The 22,926-nt window shown below is 39.3% G+C and overlaps 1 protein-coding gene across 1 annotated transcript; it reads left to right on the top strand.

Annotated features, from left to right (window-relative positions):
• Nucleotides 1-620: 620 nt before the first annotated feature.
• Cad96Ca (tyrosine kinase receptor Cad96Ca) lies at nt 621-20,325 on the top strand. Its single transcript, XM_043426515.1, has 8 exons — nt 621-1,718; nt 12,599-12,849; nt 13,743-13,855; nt 14,157-14,565; nt 15,009-15,188; nt 17,530-17,880; nt 18,058-18,363; nt 19,650-20,325. The coding sequence occupies exons 1-8, from the start codon at nt 1,664-1,666 to the stop codon at nt 19,884-19,886; spliced, it is 1,902 nt and encodes a 633-aa protein (XP_043282450.1). The 5' UTR covers nt 621-1,663; the 3' UTR covers nt 19,887-20,325.
• The last annotated feature ends 2,601 nt before the right edge of the window (nt 20,326-22,926 follow it).

Genomic DNA, 22,926 nt, shown 5'->3' on the forward strand with positions numbered 1-22,926 from the left:
CACAGAGTTTCCATTCCCGCAATAATCGTTGAAAATCACTAGTCAATGAATAATAATAATAGTTAAAATTATTATGCCCGAAAAATCGGTGAAATATAATTTCGAAATAGACTCGCAGCAGAACATGATTTTTCGAACAAACTTTCTAGATCCGGTTCACCTCCGCATTTTCTTTTCTTCCAGTTACGTAATGAAGCGTTAATGACGTCATAGGAAAAACCATGGTTAAAATACTTATTGAATATGTAAAAGAATCGGACAAAAATTTATATAATTAAGATTTTCGCCATGATTCGTTGGAGCACATTTGGATATGAAATGTTTATTTACCGTTGTCTTAAATGTGCACTTGTCGAACATTTTCTGACTATACAACAATGGCCGCCGGACTAATCGCGTCAAAGTAATTGAAAGAAGTCGTCGTTAATATTGACCGTGGAATGCATACAGTATATTCAAAAGTTTATATGCGATATAAAAAATGAGGCAAACACACGGTACTCGACCAATAGCAACATCAAATTGGCGTATAAGAATGGGGAACGAACGGAAAGTGAAGGTTCTTATGTGGAGTGGTAGAAGCACCGAGCACCCAAGCACGACGGCCATGGCTGTGCAATGGCGATCGAGCTAGTCGCTTCTGAGCCGTTGCTCAGCTCGTTGAAGCCGGGTCCCTCAATCCTTCGAATAAACTTGATTTTTGAATTAAAAATCACGAATTTATGCGGGATTTATCGAGGTTTTTCACTAGAATTTGCAGTCGAATCAAACGAACGGATTCGCGTAAACATAAATTATAACGAATAAATCGCGGTCGGTAAAAAATAAATGTTTGGTGATTTCAACGCACGAACTAGCGACGTTCCGCGCATGAAAACTCGCGACGAGTGAATAGTTTCCCCGCAAAAACGCGGTCAATTTCAGTGTCGTTAATCTCACACGAAAATATAAACGACTTGTTAATTTTTTCGAAAATAGCCAGAGCACGCTATTTGCTGAACGCGACAATAAATCATTATTCGACTAATTTCATATGCTCGCACTCGGATTTCAATCGGTCACTTGGCACACTCCAGTTCTGCCGATGTTAAAAAATTCGAGGTAGGAAGCACGTGCCATGGGAGTCGCTTTGGGGTCACTCTCGACGATCACGTCGATACTGAATAATGAGTTACATATTTTTACGTCGCTAGTCAGATAAATTAATAACACCCTTCCTTTTTTGTGTTGCTAATTGAGAAAGTGCAGTTTTTTGGTGATGGTGTTCCTTCCATTATTGAAAAGGAAGTCCGTTAATCGATGATTTCCGATTAAACAAAATTGGAACAACTCAATCGGTTCATTCGCATCGAATACTCGATTCATAACCTAAAACGAAAGTTCTCGCGACACTTTTTTATTCTCGAAACCCACACGTCAAAATAATATCGAAATGATTCAAAACTTGTATGATTTGAGACGATACGAGCCATAAGTTGCTCCGGGATGATCGAGAATAATCTCGGATTCTTCGAGTGACGAAAATTTGTTGGGAGGAAAAAGAATCGTTGGCAGGTGACTCGTCTCGCGCGAAGTGTGTCGACGGGCCTTCTCTCTACCGGAGGCACAGTGTCAACACGAGCATCGAAGTTTATTGAGAAAAAACGTTGGCTGATGTAGCGCAATGTTTTTTGGTTGGACCGTTCTGGCGGCGGCTGTTTGCCTGCTTATAGGTGCCGGTAAGATTTTTCATTATATCCTTTATACAAACATTCTCTTCACCTTTACATGTCGAAGTTGATTCACCTCAGTGCGAATAAAAACAAAAGCAGTCGTGTTGTTATTTTCAACGAACGAGAAAAATAGGTCGAGGATCGAGCCGTTGCACGATTCATTTTGCACCGAATTATGACGAACGAAATAACCAAATTGAACATTTATTTTATTGCATAAACTTAAACACAAGTCACTGTAATATTAACTCGAAATAAATTTGAGGTTACAGTACCGTCATTGTGTTTGTCGGCGGCATAAATAAGACTCGCGCAACAATTTTTTCCCTTCCCAAAGCTTTACAACTTTTATCAATTTTTAATAGTTTTCAAGCGTAATTAATTCAGTTTTATTTCATAAATAATATTCGGCCTAAATTGTATTCTGTGCGGTGGTGCTTTCTAAACAGTACAACGATGCGACTGTGTGGTCGAGCGCGTACATTGCGGACTCTACCATATCGCCCATAATTTACGAAAGCAGTTCCATTATTCAGCACATAGCACATATCTCGTGTTAATATAACCTGATCATTTTCATGAAACTGTACTCGCCGGTGTATCCGTGACTATCGTGTTTCGCTCTTGGCTTGTGTACGTCTCAGTGTCAGGACCAAGGAAAAGTTTCGTACGTTGAATTTTCTTTCAGTAGAAGATGTAACTGCTCGAATGTGCTTTCTCATTTATTTTTCGAATAAAATAAAGAAAAAAAAAATTTCGTTCTAATTTTACAAGCGAATTTTCGCGATCTTTGTGTATTTTCTTTCAGTAAATATTTCATCGTATATACACCGACCTTGATGCATCGTTAGAAAATTCTTTTACCTGACAATCCTATGCGCATTCCTGAAAATGAAAAACATCTTCTGCTTCGAAAAGCTGTAACGTTATTGAAAAAATGTGTAAACTATTTCCAAGTGTTCCTGTCTTATTGAAACGAACCTTTGAGAATGTTCCGTTGAGTTATTGCGGCACTGTTTTTTCTCGTACCGTAATTGGTGTGGGTTATAAGAGAATCGGTATTTTCAATTATTCATATTTCTTCTGCATCGTAAATCGACGGGGTGTAAAATGTTTTCCAAGCGAAGTAAAATACTGAAGAATTCATAAATGAAAATGAATTTCTTGCTGCATTTTATCAACGACGACGAGATTTTACATTCGACATTTAAGGGGGTAAACTCAATGGCTGATTTCGTCGCAAAACAATCGCGCGCGTAATTGTTCTAAAAATTGAAACGGTAAGCTCGCCTAATGAAAGCGTGTGCGACTCGATCGCACAATAATTTTTCCTCCGACATACCGAAGTGCAATAAAAACGAAAAAAATCCAGAGCGGAGGTAATTAAGCCTAGAAACTTGGGGAATAAAAAGAAACAAAACATTCTGGAGGTACAATAAGAAAAAAAAAATTGAAAAAACGGGACGCGCTTGGATCGGAACGGAAGGAGGAAGTAAAGAATGGCATTAAATATTGAAAAATCGCGAATAATTATATTTCGAATGTTTCTTAAGCTTCGTGCATCGCCGGATTAAATGACAGGCTCGTATTCCCGACAAATCACCGTAAATACGGGGAAAATATTGCAAAGCGAATTCCACACCGAACATCAACGAGAAAAGCCGTGAAGAGACACATCGAAAAAAATATGACATTTGCAAAAATCGATATCGATTAATAATGCACGAGAATTTTTGCACTTTCGGATCTCGAAGTTCAACCCATCGCACATTTTTTTATGTCAAAATGTCATTTCACCTCAGACTCCTTCATTTTTCGTGATTATTCAAAAGTAGCGTTTTCTTCGTTTTTGTATGCGTTCGCGTACAGGGAACAGCGCACAGACGTTGAATCGGGTCACCAGACATCGGGCAAGAAACCGAGGTGAATCTTTTACCGGTCTGCTGCGGCGAGGAGTAGCGCGAGGGGGGGGGGGGGGGGGGGGGGGGGGTCTTCCACGAAAAATGTATCGTGCCGACGCAGCTTGTAAAACAAACAAATAACAAATCTCTGTAATCGGGAGCGCGTGGTGCGCCGACTTCTTTTTTAGCCCAGCAACGATCAACGGTATTTAAGAACAATTGTTCTTTGTTGCATCGTCGGAATGAATTGCCGTGGCATAAATTTGAGATTTTTTTCTGTTGTATTTGAAAATACAACAGAAGAATTGAACGATACAAAAACTTGCCAATTATTTTGATGATTTTTTAATAAACTTTTATTCAAGTAGATTTTATCTTGTCATTCTATTTTTTTTTTTTATTTTGTTCTCTGCAGTGTTTTGCACGATAAAAATCGACGAATTTGTCGTCGAAAATAAATCGAACCAGCTCGATCGATTCAGTGGGACAAAAACATTTGTAATTGACCAATTTTTTATTTCACGAAGTATCGGTGCAGGCTGAAATACCACGAATTGTAAATTCGGCGGGGAACGAAATTGTAGAATTGCTAGAACTATTAGACGGGTTTTTTCACATCGTTCCGTTGCTAACTTCATGTTGGAAAAAAATCCTGGCGAAATAACGAGAACCGAAGCCTGACAGCTGATGATAATTTCACAGTATTTTTGAAGCGTCGAATCAGCCGATAGTAATTAACGGATTTTCCAGCACGCTTGTGGCGTACGGTGGTGAAACGAGGCGATCGCGCGATCAACAAGCACAATGATCTATCTGTCCGTTAGTCACTCGCATTTAGGAGCCAACGGCGTTCCGGTATTTTCCTCATACGCACGCAATAAAGACTCGATGATCAATCAATAGCAATGTTAATCTGCCCGCAGAAAGGCCATTTGTCGCCGGGACAACCAATGACCCCGCGAATGAGAGCGGAAATAAATATTTTCTCGAATTTTTAACTCAACTCACGAATGTGCCCGTTTTTATGAGAAAAACTTTGACGTTTTACACAAATTCGCAGTAAACTGCTCAGCATATCCTTCATTTTTCTGTATTCCAACGTCTCTCGAACTCTCGAGTTTTTTTATCAGCTTTTACGAGTCCATTCCTGATCCCGTGTTCATATCCCATTTGACTAACTTTCGTGTGCTTGAAATACTTATCAAGGATGTTGCCGACGTTTGTATATTCGAGTGCTGGCACAGCGCAGAACGTTTTCTGCATGGACGGTGCACAGGAGACGGGAGCAGCGTCTCTCCCAAGCTCCCAACATTCCCTCAGTCCCATATCTGCTGCCAGGATTATCCGCCAAGCGTCCATTAATAAATATCATTTTTTTTCTATTTTCTACTCTCAATTCATTATTTATCGAGTAATATTTTTTTTATTTCAAATACACCATTTCGATGTCGGGTTTATCGTTATTTTTTTTTAATTTTTTATTTGACGATCGTCGAACCAGAGTTTCGTCGAATCCGGGGATCGCTGTGCTCGGTGTTTGGTTGAAATAGAAACACGGAGCAATGAGCAAAACAATTGAAAGGACAATAATTTTGATTTAACTATCGAAAAACACTAGTGCGAGTACAAATTTTACGAAATGATGGATGACGCTGAAGCTTGCAACGAAATGATCTGAAACACCCTCCAATAATTCCGGCAATTCTTCAATTGCACCGATACTTTGTGAAATACACAATTGACGAATAAAAAATGTTTTTTCCCTTCGTTTTCCTCCGTTGGATTCCAACCATGGAAACTTCAGCGTCCTAAGGATGGTCCGTGAAAGACTCGAGAATATTGCAGCGTATTTAAATGCGCGCGGGTCTTTAGACTCGCACGAGATAAATAATGATTTCGATTCGGAATGGGAAGCTGGAGAAGAAACGTCGTGTTTCGTACCCAAGACTCGCGATATGTGCGCTGGCATATGGAGAAGGCTCGGGGCTCGTGCATGAAAGTGAAGCGTTTTGCCGTGCTGGTCTCGAGGAATATTTAAGAGAATTGTATTATGAGGAGGAAGGCGCGGCGGTGGCGGCGGCGGCGGCGGCACGACTTCGTCGTCGTGTTCACTGTGTTATGTGCATGCGGCCTCAACGAAGTGAAAGTTCTCTTCTACTTTGGCTCTAAGGCAGCGGGTTTCCGACTGGTTTTGTTGCTTGCCGGACTCGTGAAAAAGTATTTTTTCAACACGTATGCTCACCTGCACATTTATATATTTACCTCCATAATATACACGCGTGTGAAGAGTCGTGTGCGTTGATCCTCGAAAGAGAACTCTCGGATTGCGAAAAGGTTTACACGTAATTCGATATATACGCGTACAAAGACGCGTTCCGAGGACCCTTCGTTCCCGGAAACGCGTTGCCAGAACAGCAATTTTATTCGATGTCTCCATATACGTCCTTGAACAGGTCTCTGCACAAGATTCTCTTCCCACTTTTCAAAAGATCGAGTCGAATATAAAACTCCATTAAAAATGTTCTCTTTTGCGACAACAATTATGACGCGAGCGCTTTGATCACGCGGGGAAAAAACTCTCCGAGGAAATGCATTTCGTTTGAAAAGTTCATAATCTGCTGCTTTTTAAATAGTCGAAAGTTTTATAAAAACGAGAACGTATGTGAGATTTCGAAATATACTTTGTAAGGGTAATGAATCAGTTAGCACATATACGGGGTAGAACTTCCGTGGGCCAAATTCAATAGATTCAAATTCCCTTCTCATTTATTCAGCTAAAAGTAATGTTTAATCTTAATGAAAATATAGTGTTGGAGCGACTGAAAATAAAACGAAAAAGAAAAATGGAAAATAATGGAAATTTATTTTTCATTGTATCGTCGCTTCTCGCGAGTCCGTTACTGACCGTTGAGAAATTAAATCGTGACGAATTGTTTGCTGCGACGGGGTTTCAAAAAAATCTAAATAACTCATCCGACATGAGAATATTTTGCACAGGGTCGTGAAGTGAGCGAAGATTATCACGAAAAATGCGAGAGTCCTGCGGTGTGCCAGACCGCAGAAATACTAAAGCGTCTTTCTCTTCGTTGCTCTCGTCGTTTCTTTCTTTGGCGTTTTTTTTCTCTCAATTTCTCGTTCGCCTTCATCCGCGTAATTGTTTCGGACGATTCCACTACTTTGAGTCCTTTCCGTGACACCGAACCTCGACTTGAGGAGGAAATACGAACTGAAAAATTTGTTGCTCACCATCGGGAATGGACAAGAACCGAATGAAAGTTTAACTCCTGTCGCAACGAAATTAACGCTCCCTCGCAATTTATTTTGAGATGCAATATCACTTAGAACGACGCTCATATTGAAAGCTCTTTCCTTTCCTAAATTATTAATCGTTTTTATTACGGAATATTTCAAGCCTTATATTCCAGCTTCGATTCGAATAATTCGAGGCAATATTAATGATCCGTAAAAGGTATGTGACTGATCAATAGTAAATCGGTGTCATTCTATTAAAAAGATGAACCACAATCTGCTAAAATATGAAAGACCTGTTCCACAGGCTAAACTCTTGTTTTAGTAACAAGAAAAACAATAAAATAAAAGTACTGCAATGTATTTTGAACCTTTGAGAAACGACCATAACGATTTTATTCTATTCGTGTTATCTTTAATATTAAAAAAAAATGTCAAAGAAAAGAATGCAGAAAAAATGACTTTTTTCACAAAAATTGATGTAGAAATCGTAATTTACAATTTAAAAAGAAATCAACTCTTTCTATAACTTCAGCGTCGTCGGAATATAATAAACTCTACACACATTCATTCAACTATCGTTACAAAATAAAACAGCAATGATAAGAGAAATTTTATTCAATCACTGCAGCGATCGGTCTGGCCAGCCGATCCGAAGCCCGAGGTCTGACCGTCGATAAAAGCGACTTCAAAAGTCCAAAAGAGTCTAGAATCATCTCCTTCTCATAATCACTAAAGGAGTCGAAACTAATTTCCTCTTAATCTACATCGAATATCACACATTATTATTCACATCTATAATTTTCAATTTGTTCATTCTTGTTCTATTTAAACTGGTTTAAATAAGTTGGGTTTTTTAATGCCTTTTAAAAGCTGTTTCCCAAACATTGACTTTACTATTCCATTTATTTTTATTTAAAAATTTACCTTTATGAAACAAACAAGACCTATTTTGAAGTAGCAGAAAATACGGTGTTCTTTTTCCAACATTATTGCCGAATAAGAAAAATCGTTGGATCCTATCCGTGTGCGAAGACGAACCCCACCGCTTTGTATTTTTCAGTGATTATATTCGAGGAAACGTGGCTATTTTTACGCTCGAAAATAGAAATGATCGGTCGTTATAAAATTGCTCGAGAAATTTCACGAGGATGTTTTTACATAGCAAACACGGCATGCTTTTCCTTTCTTCGCGCATTTCAATAAACACATGGGATAATAGCTTGGGAATTTTCGAATGCTTATTCGGTCGTTCTGGTTCAACGAACCGGCTCCTTCCCGGTAATGAATACACACATTCCGCGAAGGACTTTCTTCCTTGTGCAACGAGAGTGGCAATGCCTTCGCAAACACTTTTTCGAAAGTGTTTATAAATTCGTACCAGATTGTCACACGTTGTTACGTCGAGGCCTGCGTACAATTCAGCGATACAGTGCTCGTTGCATGGACACCTTTGACCTCGTCAAATTATCGACATTCACCCAAAAGTATTGCGCTAGCTTATTTATCCCAATCCGTTCTAAACGATTCTCGCTACGTTTATTTCTCAGTCACTATTTTTTTCTCCGGCCAAAATTTCGCTAATTATGGCGATTCAGAGCCAAGATGGGAAAATAATAAATTCATGGAGCGTCGCTAACGTTCGTTTTCAATAAAAATTATAATACTCGGTAAAATGTGTTGGGAAATATGCGAATCGGAAATTAGTGGAAAGTTTTAATGAAAAAGTTGCTAAGGTCAGGCCTCAAGGCGCGGGCGACGTGAAAAAGACGAACGCATGGACGAAAGAGAGAGAAAGCGAGAAAAAGGTTTTTGTCAGATTCGTTCAATTATTCCGTACATGAAAGTCGACGGTGACCGAAATTCCGATACTACGACGACGAAGTTTGCAACGTTGGAGTCCAACGAAATGAACGAAAAAAACATTTGTCATTGGCCAATTTTTTATTTCACGAAGTATCGCGGCGCAGCTTGAAAAACTACGAATTGCAAATTCGGCAGGAAACGAAATTGGAGAATTACTGGAATTATTGGAGGCTTTTTTAGATCGTTCAGTTGGACTCCAACGTTGCAAACTTCAGCGTCATCCGATACTTCGGACATCTTTGAGTACTGCGATAGCCACCGGATGAGAATTTGGACCCGGCATATATGTGCAGTCTATCGCGAATCGATTCTGTTTTTTTGCAGGTCGATTTTAAGACATTTCTACAAAAAAAAGTAGCGATGACTACTCCACAGAGCCTGATTATCCGAAGGTTTTTTTCCATTTTCCAGATTCATCAAGAAAATACTCACAAAAAGTTGTTGACGAAAAACAAAGTTTTACACGCTTTTAGACTCATTGGAGCAACCGTTCGAAAGGAGCTCGTTTAATGAGAGTTTTTTCTCAAAATCTCGAGGCACTGAGGGTACCAGAAGTGATTTTACATATGCAGCATCGACAATTAAGTACTCTCGTGTACGTGTGTGTGTGTGTGTGTGTGTGTGTGGGTTGCGGGATCGTAAAATATTTCTCGATGGAACAAGACCAGCGCGGCGGGATCGTGTCTCGTCCGGAGCCGATACAGGAGTTGCTCGCGCAGTACAAGAAAAACTTCTTCTTGCTTTCCCTTCAGGTTTCTCTCTTCGGAGCAGTAGCGCAGATTTGAAGTATATTCGCCTCGATTAAATCAAGTTCTGCATATCGTAAGCTGATGATAAGAACAAATAAAATTCGCACTTTGCCGCGATGAATTAATGCATGCACGAGAATGAAAAAAATGTACATTCGCCGAGATACCAGTTGCTTCGCAAGCGGATGTCGATAAACCGCCATGTCCTTTTTTACAAACGTTTAATTTTATAAGGCCGTCTGGACGTTTGCCAAAAGTTGTTTCATTCTCGAGTGTGGTACACCTGTAAAGGAGCGTACAGCCCGGTAAGAAAAGTCTACAAAAGACGCCGATGTGTGCGATAGAAACACGGAGAGATTCGAGTCGCGGCGAGAAAACGGTATAAAAGTCTTCCTCGTGTGCGGGTACATTGTGGGATGCTTTGGAAGTGGGGACAGGACAGAGAAATGAGGAGAGAGAGAGGGAGAGAGAAAAGCACTCCAACTGGTAAAGACCGTCTGAATAATGGATATCATTGCGGTGAATAAGAAGCGAATGGTCGTGAGTTGCGACCACGATATGACGACGCAGGTTCTTCTGGTTTATATATCAGAGACTTGTTGTCAACCGTTGGCTGGGGATCGCTTGGTTAATCTCAAGCTTTAATTAGAATATGATTTTCTGATGGTCTTGAAAAATCCTTCGTCAAATTTGCGTGGATACTTGACTCTACAAACGGAAGAAAATAGTTGAAGCGTCCAAGCTTTTTGGCGGGACGGTGATGCTGGTAGCGCTGTGCCAAGATTGGAAATGACTTTTGAACGAATATGAGCACGGAAGGAGGAACGATTTGCCATTTGGCTTCATTGCTTCCACCGAAGAAAGTGTTTTTTAATGAATTTTTTAAGAGATTTCTTCGCTGAATGTATCGCGGGGACAATGATGCGGGAATAATGTTCGGTGGATTGAGATATTTGAATTGGTCGTTCTCCGTGTCCTCGAAATACGAGTGAAAAATAAGCAACGGACAGAAAAGTCCGGAACGCGTTTTTTCAGTCGGCGCATCTACTCTCGTCGAGCGAACATCGAGGCTCCCTTCTCGTTTAGTCGCACTTTCATCGTCCCACTTTCTCCGAGTCCCTCAAGGTGCCGGACACACCATGCGGCGCCTTTTAGTATACCGTCATTTCTATATTATATCTTGAGAATGTGTTATGTGCCATGCTGGACTTTCCGGTGGACTGCGACTGCCTGAAAAATCGTCGGAGAGCTCGAACTCCTTTGTCGCCGGAATTTTTTCACTCTCGCACCGGGCTCGAGCTAGTTAATTGCTCATCGTGCATTCCGGACACAAATATCGGATCAATTTTTAACTCGCGGTCTTCGAGAGACCAAAATTTTGATTATTCGCTTGCGTGAACAAATTATAAAAACGGCTATGTTGTCGTTAAACTCGACGAAAGGTTTCATTTAAATTATTCACAAATACCGTGAATTTACAGAATAACATTCGTTACAATTTTCATCTTGCATCCAATTGAATTTGATTTCGAGTGCAAACTCGATTGAGAATTTAATCAACCCGAACTTTTGAGTTTTCTTGCTTCATTTTCACCATAATTATTATTCAATTGTGATTCTGAGAAAATAACCATTTTCCTCTGCAAGGCATTATTTATTCGGAATAAAATAACCGAGAATATATCAGCGACACACTTCCATCCGTTTACGCAAATCTGAGCGCTCGTAAGCTAATTTTGCAGATCACTTACAGCAGAGCTTAAATAAATTGAATAATTGGATAAAACTTTATGAATTTGCATGAATTGATTGAGTTCCTCATAATTCGTTTACCAAGAGTTCGATAGGTCAACTTGCCAAAAATAGTCACGTTTTCATATTATCGTTTCTTGTTACAGATTCATTTGAAAATGAAGCATTTCTCGTGCATATTCATAACGCCGAAGTTTGCAACGTTGGAGTCCAGCGAAATTATTTTAAAAAACCCTCCAATAATTCCAGCAATCCTCCAATTTCGTTACCCGTCGAATTTTCAATTCGTAATTTTTCAACCTGCACCGATACGTCGTGAAATAAAAAATTGCTCAATTACAAATGTTTTTTTCCTTCGTTTCGTTGGACTCCAGCGTTGCAAACTTCAGCGTCGTGCATATTCCTCGGTGCTCTGTATCGTTCGAGAATATCAGATGGACTTTTAACGAAATACCGTCACTCATCGAGTTGAGTCCAATGTTCAATTCAACGCTTGAGACCATGGTGCATGAAAAAATAGAAATGTACCAGACTAATGCTTGCGCAGGGGCAATATTTTCGCTTCACTGCGATCAATTTTCAGTATTATACCAAATCGTTTATTTCACAAGCTGTGATGCGTTAATTTGAGACGAAAAAAAGGAAAGAAAAACGGTTCATTCCTATCGGTCGGCCAAGCGAAGGTCAGGCACCGAGTCCCAGGGTCACACTCTACTTGACGATATGAACTCGAAATGCCAGTAAGATGCGTATCAAGGCCGATCTCTCATGGTGTACTATAGCCAGCGTTCTTTTCCCTTGTACATGGAAACCACTTACACGTATAGATATACATACGGAGGCAGAAACCATCGGAATATTGCGAAGAAAAGCCTCGTTCCTCTTCCTCTTTTCTCCTCCTCCTCCTCCTCTCCCCCCTTCCTCTATTTCTCTCTTATTATCATATCGCGAAGTCCGTAGCTAATTGGAACTCAGCGCACTACCGAGCGTAACTACGAACCATGAAAGAAGTCATTAAAAAGAAGAGAAAAAGCAAGATAGATCTTTTGCCAAAGAATACTGAACAATCGAAGAAATCAAAGAATAGAAATCGATAAAAGGGGAATTCATCGTGAAGTTTTTAAAGAGAAATTTCCGAGCGTTGCGTTCGTAAAACGAATTCGTTTTTTTTTATTTTTATTTTCAAATTATTCCATTGTTTTAAATTGGAGTGTGAACCGCTGCTTCATTCAACAGTTTCTTTAAATGCAGTAAGCAATAAAGAAAATATGTTTGATAAAAGAAGAGAATTGTTGAGAAAAAAATGTTGATGAAATGCAGCTTTTTTCTCTCGATTTAAAATGCCAATCAACGATCGTTTGTTTTGCAGACAGTCAATTCAGCGACAATACGCCGCCAGTTATGTGGCTTCAACGTAATTGGGTATTGCCGGATTCCGAACCCGTTGGAAGCATCGTTGACAGGGTTAGAGCCGGAGACAACGAGCAGGACGATCTGACATTTGGTTTGGAGCCCCTCGGCCACAGTTACAACGGCGACGACAGTCCTCAGCCGCCATTACCATTTTCCATAAACAACGCAACTGGTGTGGTTTTTCTCAATGACACTCTCAAAGGAAGGGTAAATAGAAAGAAACAAAATAAATATCAGTTGGTGATTCGTTGATGAATTCGAGTCACGAGGAAAAAATTGGTCGGTCATTACTCTTCGGTAAATGTTGCGAGGATGAAGCGTCATCAAGGCTTCTTTGTCCAATTAACAAACATCGAGATTCCAACGAGAATGTTACAAGAAAGTTACCGAGCATCTCGTGTCGGACGAATACATTTTACGATACCCGCGGTGGCTCGCAAATGAAGAACTTTGTTCTTTTTCGCGGTTCTTTTGTTGTCGCTTTTTTCTCACTTCTCTTGCCGGTTCGTAAGGATGGAAGATTTAATGAGGGGACAACTTCTTTGAGCTATTTCGCGGTCGCCGTGGAGAAATTTACGCCGCTGTATATGAAAATAAATGGCGGAAGATTTTATAAATTCGTAACCTAAAATACGAGAAAGAAAAACCATTGGAATATTTTTCTGATCCCGTTGATGCAAAACGGAGAACGAAAAGCGCGTCAAGCCTTCTCGGCCTTGGCGGATGATCTTGCGCCAAGGCGTGTTCCTTCGTGGTCATCGTCAAATGATTATTCTATATTTCATCACGTTGCGTCACGGAGAAAAAATCTGAGAAATTTTTCGTCACGGGAATTTCGTAACGGAATGTGATTCGTCACAGTTTCGAGCTGAGTTTTTGTACATTCCCCTTGCACATGGAAGCATCTTGGTATAGAAAAATTGTAGCAATGGGAACACCGAGAACGATTGATATTTCCATCGACGTATCAAACCCAAGCATCGTTATACACAATACACATAATACGAACCGTCGAAAAAATGCGTTCATACGATGAAAAATCAATGGGAAGGCTCGCAACTACTGTTAACTACGATAATCTTCTTGTTTCTTGGTTCCAGGGAGGCCAGAACCTGTTTCTATACGTGACCGTCTCCGATGGTCAACTGACTGCGAAGACCGAGGTTTACGTCAACATAAAGAATAGTTCGTCGCCCAATGGAGGACACACAAGGTAGAGTATACTGTTCTTCAAGTTGCTCAAGTGCTTTGATGGATTTCTTGTACGAACCGACGTTTATCGACATGTTCGAGTCCAAGTTCCACATCTCATGGGACGTTCGTTATAAAGTTCATTCACAATGGCGCTGAATAGAATTTTCTGAAAATATTGGTCAAACTTTTTCTCCCGGGGAAATTCTATTGCAGGAAAAATTCGTTGAATCACATTCGGATTTATTGAACTCGGCAACATTGACCTTGCTGGACTCTTGAACAAACAGCAAATTGGCAAGTAATTTTTCCTCCTTGTGCAGGTCTCCGTTCCCGAGTCAACACGGCTCCGGCGGACGAATACATCCTCCGCTGATTGGTCTCCCCAATTTGCCAAGCTATCCGATGGTTCATCCGCCGATGGTCTCGTCGCCAGTTGGCAACGGACAAAAAACTACGAAACTTCAGCCGGAGTCACCTCGACCGGAATTCGAAACGACCCGTCGAACGACTACAACGAAAGGCCTGCCCGAAGAATCTCCTGAAGCTAACGAGGTCGAAGGCACAGCCCTTACCTCCAAGATATCGCCGAGCCAGGCACCACCCAGCCAAGATATGGCCATAACCTTGGTACCAGTAGCGGCTGTTTGCGTCTTGCTCCTTGGTTTTGGCCTCGGCGTCTGGTCTATCAGAAACAAGTTTTGCACCGCCCGAAAGTGCAAGGAGGACACGGTAATAATGACTAAGTCGAAAGAAGACGAAAAATTCTAGCTCCGAAGTCCTTTCATTTTTTCGAATACGTCGAACTGTATTTTCATCGAAACCGAACCAAAGTTTTTGGCATTTTGCTGGTAATTCGTTGAGATCGTGAGAAATACGTACAACTTTGTTGATGATTCAATAATAAGGTTTCGATGTTGTCAACACCTTCCTATGAGGGTCCTGGTGATGATGAATTGCTTACTTTTTGATTAGTGTTCAAAACGTTTTTCATTCCTTTTAAGTAATCATAATAATTTCGATTATTTCATTCGATCACGGTCGTTATTAATCCTCAATGCCATTGGTTGTTTTTTGTTTCAACGCATTGATCAACGAATTATCAATCGCATCTTACGAATTTAGTTTCATTTCGTTAGTTTTTGCGCTCTAATAAATTTCTTCAATGTTTTCAGAAAGAACAAGCTTCCGTGAGCGTGTCAAATCTTTCGGACGATCCTTCTCTCGTCCTCAAAAGATGGCGAGGCCAAAAGGCTAAAAGCAACAGATACGAGCCTTGGGAAAGAGACAATCATGCCGGCGTGCAAACGAAAATTCAGAGTGATAAGTGGGAATTTCCAAGACACAGACTTAAGGTGAGTTCATTCGAAAAAAAGAAACATTCTATTTCGATATGACAACGTGTGAGAAAGAAAAACATTGAAAGTTAGAGAAGGGAGAAAGATTTTTAGCGTTTACATTTTAACTCGTCGGAAATGGAGATATTAGCACTACTCGGAATCGAACCTTTCAAAAAGTACACATTTACATGAATATATAAATAATTGAAAAATAAGAGGAACGCTTGAAAAAATATTTGAATGTCGATTGATCAATTTTTATCTTTAGGTAGAATACAAAAACGAAAAATACAAGCAGTATTATTTTATGTAGTTTTCCACAAATTGAGAAAAATTCCGAACAATCAGAATTTTTTGAAACAACGACGCTGAAGTTTGCAACGTTGGAGTTCAGCGAAATGAACGAAATAGTATATAATCGAAAGAGAATTTATTAATTGGCTTAAACTTCAATTTTCAAGTTGCGAAATGACTCCTGAGTTTCATTATTCTACAAAATAACATGTCGATTTTACCCCCACTACCACGAATGTTTTTATTCAGAGATAATATAGTCTCGGCGAGAGCCTCGGGCCAGCAGACGACAGGGCTGTCAATGTACTTGTTCCGAAACTCTACCGAGTCTCTTGATTACACTAACACTACAAGGGCAGAAAGTTTGAAATTCCTGCACTGCGCGTGTGGTGTATACTATTTTTCTTTACAGCCGGTCGAAAGTACGTTTCTTCCGAAATGTTCGTTTATCGATAGAAGATGTTTTGATGCCTGCCCCGACATTTGCGGCACGAGCGAAGCGAGTGCCAGCTGGTCGGGGACAGGCATCAATACAAAAAACAGCAAATATAATTAGAGTAAAAAAACAACAATAATGAGTTCATTTTTTTATTTTAGGTTATAAATAACGGAACAAGTATAAATAATCGAACGATACAATTATTATAGTTTAAAGAAGGCTATGTCTAGTCGTCTGGAAATCGTATGAACAAAGTTATGTTATCAAAACAGCGCTAAACTGCTACAAGTCCGGATGGTCCGGACTACGGATTACGAAAGTACACACGACAAAAGTTCTCAGCAGCAATATATAATCCGGACGAATAGGCTAATGCTAAATATACGGTAACCGGACGATCAGACAATGCGTTTAAAGAAAAGTGTGTACTTTCGTAATATGTCACTGCTTTTGTTAAATTTATTCCACGCATTTTCATTTTTCGCTACATGCAGTTAATTAACAATTTCTCTTTGAATATTTCCCGCTACTATACTTGATAATTTATATGAATATTTGCTTTCCTATGCACCTGAAAATAGACCATTGTTTCGGACATTTCATCAATTCGATTACATTATTTTTTGTCGTCGCATCGATTTCATTTGGAAGAATAGATGCATGTTATTCGTCCGGACATGTAGCAGTTTAGCGCTGTTTTGGTAACATAACCTTATTCATACGGTTTCCAGACGACTAGACACGGTCTTTCTCAAAAAAAAAACTGTGTAGGCAATATCGATTTAAACGTCAAACGTCAAAAAAAAAACATCACGTCAATAAAACTATGTCAAACCTTTCGGAATGCAGACAAAATTGTTTGCTCCCGCTGAGACAAATGACGCGCGTGCAGTTTTGACAGTGCAGAAATGTTATACTTTCGGTACTAAAATTGGTGCAAAAACTGTGTACTTTCGACCGAGGTGTAAAGAAAAAGACATTCATAATTGAATAATTTTTTATTGCAAGAAGTATCGGTGCAGCTTGAAAAACTACAAATTGCAAATTCGATAGGGAACAAAATTGGAGAATTACTGGAATTATTGAAGATTTTTTTTGGATCATTTCGTTGGACTCCAAAGCTGCAAACTTCAGCGTCATTTTGAAACAAGCATTATCGAGAATATCGTAATTATTAAAAATCTTGAAATATCGTGTGCAGGGATCAAAATTTCAGGAATAAATATTACACGGGCTCGAGTCGTACGGCCCAGAGGGTGAAAATTTCAGCCCAATTATTGAAAAGTAGGTCAACGAGGCTACACGAAACCACTTGGTCTAGACAATTTATATTCTCAGGGCTCTCACAACAGGAAACGAATGACATTTTCTCGTATTATGAATTTTATCGGTTCATCTAGAACTTGATACTTCCATCGCCATGATGAATTAATAAATGATTACCCGGCTTGCCACTTGCATATGTCATATCTGTAACGCTGTAATATTATTATAATTATAACTATAAATTTACTAAAACATGGGAAACAATTGATAACGGTTCTGTATTCTTGAAGGATCTTTATAAAAACCTCAAAACTTGCTACTCCATCGTCTCTAATCCTTGACTTTTCATCGATGCAGGTTTTTAACATTCTCGGGGAGGGTTGTTTCGGTCAAGTATGGCGAAGCGAAGCTATCGACATAGACGATAAGCCCGGTCCATCGATAGTGGCAGTTAAAACCCTGAAGGAAAATGCAACCGAGCGGGAGCGGTTGGACCTCGCACAGGAGCTCAAGGTCATGAAAAGCCTCGAGCCGCATCCGAATGTCGTTCGTTTGCTCGGTTGCTGTACAGAGCGAGAACCAATGTTTGTTATTTTAGAGTACGTGAGCGGTGGGAAGCTTCAAAGTTTTTTGAGAGCTTCGAGAGAAGAGAGAAATCATGGCGGACCAGGTTTGACGTCGCGGGATCTAACGAGTTTCGTCTATCAGGTAATTTGCTGAAGTTCAAAGCTCCGAAACCATTTCAATTTTATAAAATAAGTCGAATTTTAAATTCACATCAAAAGCTACGATTTCTAGTATTTATTACATCGAACCTGATGTTAACTTCATTTTCATTTGTAATGATTCATTACCATTAAATATTTCTATGTTTGAATTATCCAGGTGGCAAAAGGAATGGAATATTTAGCCTCAAAAGGTATAATTCATCGAGATCTAGCAGCTCGAAATATTCTGATAGACGAGAATCGTGCTTGTAAGGTAGCCGATTTCGGGTTCGCTCGAGACGTAGCAGCAAATCAAATTTACGAGAGAAAATCTGAGGGACGTTTGCCAATCCGTTGGATGGCACCGGAAAGCCTTTACGACAATATATTCTCCGTTAAATCGGATATATGGAGTTTTGGTGTTCTCATCTGGGAAATAGTGACACTGGGTTCTACACCTTATCCGGGTCTCGCTGCTGCTGAGGTATTTTATCATATTAGATAATTCCTCCTTCCTCATTTCGTGCCGAAAACTGAATTGGCTATATTAGTTCGTTATTCATCCCCTTCCTTCGTTTACTTTTTAACGAACTCGGGCCAAATCATAATCGGCTCCGTGACACATATCTATTTTTGAGATTTATTGTATTCGAAATATGCAATCGGTAGCGAGATAATTGGGCGGACGAGCACAGAGTCCAATTTAAATATGCTTCCGATTAAGGTCTCGTGAACAAAGGAAATTGAGTTTCGCGAAAATCCTCGTACTAAATATGATTCCATTTCGGTATTCTCACATCAGCTGAAATATTTCCATTTTTCATTGACACACTCGAAACGTCTATTATTGTCGTTATATTCGCAAAATCCTCCGATTGTTGTTCTATTTCATAATTTTTTAAATCATAATTTCGTTACATCAATATTCACTCCATAAGCGATTATTTCCCAAATTTTCTAGCGAGTGAAATCGATGTCGCGCGTATCCAAATTTTAGCGGAGGTTGAAAGAAATCATTGATTTATTTGGAACCAAGGACACGCCAGATATTCATTATCGTTGTAAGTTTTCGCATGGTAATTCCAGAATTGAGAAATAGTGAAGCTTTAATTATACAGAATCGAAGATTTTATTGGACAATATTAAAGCTACGGGAGCGTGACGTGTCCGATACGCGCAATGAATTTTATTAGAAAACCCAACGACACTTTTTCGAATTCCAATCAATTTTGCCACCTGTTGGGTTTCCCATAGATTCTCTGAGGTATTTCAAGGGCTGGTCAGCATCTCTACGTTTCGTTGACTCGAAATTGAGACTGAATCAATGAAACAGAAAGCGAATTCGTCATGCGAGTGTTTAATTTTTCTGTTCAATTTTATAATGGTGAATAGTCTAGGAAAGACTGACACGAAATTTGTCCTATTTCCTTTCGAATAAATACTCACAAAACAACTTGAGAAGGGAATTAAAATAAAAAATTTCTCACAGAGTACCAGAAACGAGGGATTTTGAAATTTTTTTTTTTATTATTGCTACATTAGGTTGCGAAATTTTGGAGAAATGAAATAGAATTTTTTAAGCTACACTAAAAAATTCATTGAATTTTAATGGAAATTTGTAATTCGCTTGGTGAATATGACCAATGTGTTCTGTTCCTAAATGGTAGGCTACGTTTTTCATTTTAATTCTTTCCGGATGTTAACGAAATCCTGTCCCTTGTAATTATCAATTTACATATAGCGTGCATTAACCTTAATTCACAATTGCAGGTAATGCGAAGGATAAAAGAGGGCTACAGACTGGACAGACCGGAGCACTGCAAGCGTGAGCTTTATAATATAATGTATTATTGCTGGGACAAAGATCCAGCATGCAGACCATCTTTTGGTGAGCTCGTAAATCTAGCGGAGGGTCTTTTGCTCGATGAGACGGACTACATCGAGCTGGATAGGTTCCCGGACCATTCATATTATAACGTTTTAAATTTAAGTGGCGAAAAGCTATGATATCACCGATGATTATCGCCAGGAATGCAATATTTATGTACCACATTAATCGAGTGCGCGATCGATTCGAGCTCAATGATAAAAAAGCGGTCAAAACCAACGAAAAGACGAATAAAAATGTCTGGCTAGCCGAAAGACTCGATTATTCCGCAACGTCAGATATTAATATCGGCATCTCGTTGAAAATGGCTTTATCAAATGACATTTTAAATATCAGATAGGCCAGTGCGTACGAAAACTTCGAGAGTGCGAATTTCTGTTACCTAATTTTTCAAAAACACATTATTATCGCTATCGAATTGTGTGAAAACTAATTTTCTCATCGAGCGTTGTGTATATATATATAAAATGTGATTTCATTAAGTTATTGCGAAAAATACTGTCACCGTATGTTTCCGAACATAATATAATAAATAATATTTTAATTTTTCTACGTCAACAGATATTCAATAATTATAAATTTTATACTGACCAACTCTTTCCTTCAATAATTTATTCGATACCCAAAGTATCATCGCTCGAATAAATTTTTGACAATAAAATATCGTTTCAATTGGAAAATATAATATTGGATCGACATAATTCCTGCAATTGCCCGCATGATCACAATGATCAATAAGTTTGCATTTATTATTTTATGAGCAGTACATTTGTCGTCAGATTTACTAATGACATTACGGAGCGTAGTAACTTTTTGATTTGTAATTATGAGAGTGCTCCACTTTTCATAGAGGAATGTAAAAAAGAAGTCGAGGGACAAGGAATATGCTCGGTGAATACATTTGAATTTCGAGCGAAGCAATTAAATTTCACTTCGCAGCTACTCCGCGTATATTTACACCGGTGCGTGCGAAGCGAGAGCTTCGAAAACAGTTCGTACAATAGCTCCAAAAAGTTTAAGGACATCGTGATTGCATAAATATTCTCCGCTGTCCGCACACACTTGGCCTGCACAGTTTCCTTTTTTACTTACACGAGCCTCGAGCCTTGACCCAAGGTGAGCGACTAAAAAAGCTGTGAATGAATAATGAAAATAATTTTTTTCAAATAAATGTCAATGTATGAATAAGTCGGGAAAGAAAGTGGAGCAATTAGTGGCATTAGTTTAGGGTCAACGAATTCATAAACAGTTTGAAGCTACACTCAAACTATTAGCAACGTTCTCATCTAGCGATTAATCGTGGCCGTGTGTCTGTCAAGTGACGGATGAAAGTGATGGGCCATGCGAGTTCCGCCGAATCGTGCTTCGGTTTTCCGATATCGATGTTTGCGCCGATACGCGTATTAAAAATAAAAAACGCATTCTCCTGCGGCATTCGCCGAAAATATCGAGTTTAAAATGAGAAGAAAACAACATCATGCGACTCGCCCGAGTATCTGCGGTGGCTGCGTCCATCGGACGTGTGCATCGACGCGATACGATAGTTTTATTCAAATTTATGGAAATTCCCTCGGTGTACAGCACGGCTCTATGTAAAAAAGCTGATACCAAAGCGTTTTGTTCTCGATACCTCGATATACCGTTCAAAAAACAAAACGTTCACAGATCCAGAGGAAAAAAAAGCTTTGATGTAAGTCACACACAAAACTCGAACCATGTTGGCTACGTAGAAGTTAAAATAAGAGGCTTCAATTTTTGTTTCTTAATTCATCGAAATTGATTGTTGACATAATTAATTCGTAGTCGCTATGCGTAAATTAATTTGACCTACAATTTATGTGAATCAAAGAATTCGGAGCCTTTCGGTCATTTAAACGATCAATACACGTGAGGCGAAAGAATTGACATTTCGCATGAAATTTTTATGAAATTCTTAGAAAATTTAAATAAATCGTATAACCACGAAGAAAATGCAAGAATAGTTGAATGGAAAATTTACAATCTGAAATTCGTTGGTCGTTCCACCACATTTTTCTTCCGCGAAATAATAAAATACGAGCATCGCGCAGTTGTGGAGTGCTCTAATTTAATATTGTTGCAGGAACCACGTTCCGTCTCTTATACGCGAGAAAAGAAAGCAACCAGAAGTGGAAGATACGAAATGGGGTAAAAAGGAAGTCAGAATCACCGTAGACACGAATTTTTCTTGAGAAAAGTATACGTCGTGGCTGGAAGGACTACGTGCGTGCAATACAGAACGGATTTTCACCGAGGGTATACATTTTTTTTTATACATACGTATATACTCATTACATTGCAAGCGCATTGTCTGAATATCATACAAACTGTGCATATCCTGTTACATTTTTTCGTATTTACAGGTTCTTTCTCTTTATAGTCTCATCTTCGCGTGAACAACGTCTCACCACTGTCAATAAGTTAGAAGTCGATTTTTCTGTTCCAATATGCGCTGATTCCAGGCTGCATTTCAAATGCACGAACAGGCCGATCGCGGTTACATTGAAAATGGCGTTTACCGAATTTTCTGTACGGCATCCAAACACAAAGTATCGCAAAGATGAGGCACCGATGGCTTTTCTAAAATAACTATTTCAACTCATGAGCTTTTACAGGAAAAAATGACAATTAATCACTGTCAAATCTATTCTGATAAAAATTCAATTGAAGAAGATTTATTGACGAAAAAACCTCGTCAATGTTTTCAGAAATAGAACGCAAACGGTCGTTGAAATATTTTTGATACTTCTGTCTTGATGTACATTGCGACACAACACTAATGTTCGATAGCTAACAGATTGGATAGTTATTCCATTATCGACTAATAATAATCTGTCACAGAATTCAAGAGCACCTGTGTATGAGAACCCCGAGGGAAATAGGATTCAAATGTCCATCTCTCGTACGTTCTCCAAGGACAGAAGACTATTTGATTGGATCCATTTGTCCGTCACCTTCGTCGATCCAAGTGGATTATCACGGGATAACAACGGTGTAATATCCCAGAAACATTGTTCAAGTTAGCGAGTAATATTGAAATCGATGCTCGACCGCAATGACTCCATAAGATAGTACGTTGTCAGGTCAATTCGCACCGAAGGCATTTTTTGGGAGTCCTGATTTTTTCAACGTTTCAACAAA

The sequence above is a fragment of the Venturia canescens genome, chromosome 1, assembly GCF_019457755.1.
Source record: "Venturia canescens isolate UGA chromosome 1, ASM1945775v1, whole genome shotgun sequence".
Lineage (NCBI taxonomy): Eukaryota > Metazoa > Arthropoda > Insecta > Hymenoptera > Ichneumonidae > Venturia > Venturia canescens.

Coding starts and splice junctions, on each gene's coding strand:
- Cad96Ca (XM_043426515.1), top strand. CDS start 1,664: ATGTTTTTTGGTTGGACCGTTCTGGCGGCGGCTGTTTGCCTGCTTATA. Junction 1,719..12,598: donor TTGCCTGCTTATAGGTGCCG/GTAAGATTTTTC, acceptor TTTGTTTTGCAG/ACAGTCAATTCAGCGACAAT. Junction 13,856..14,156: donor CCCAATGGAGGACACACAAG/GTAGAGTATACT, acceptor CTCCTTGTGCAG/GTCTCCGTTCCCGAGTCAAC.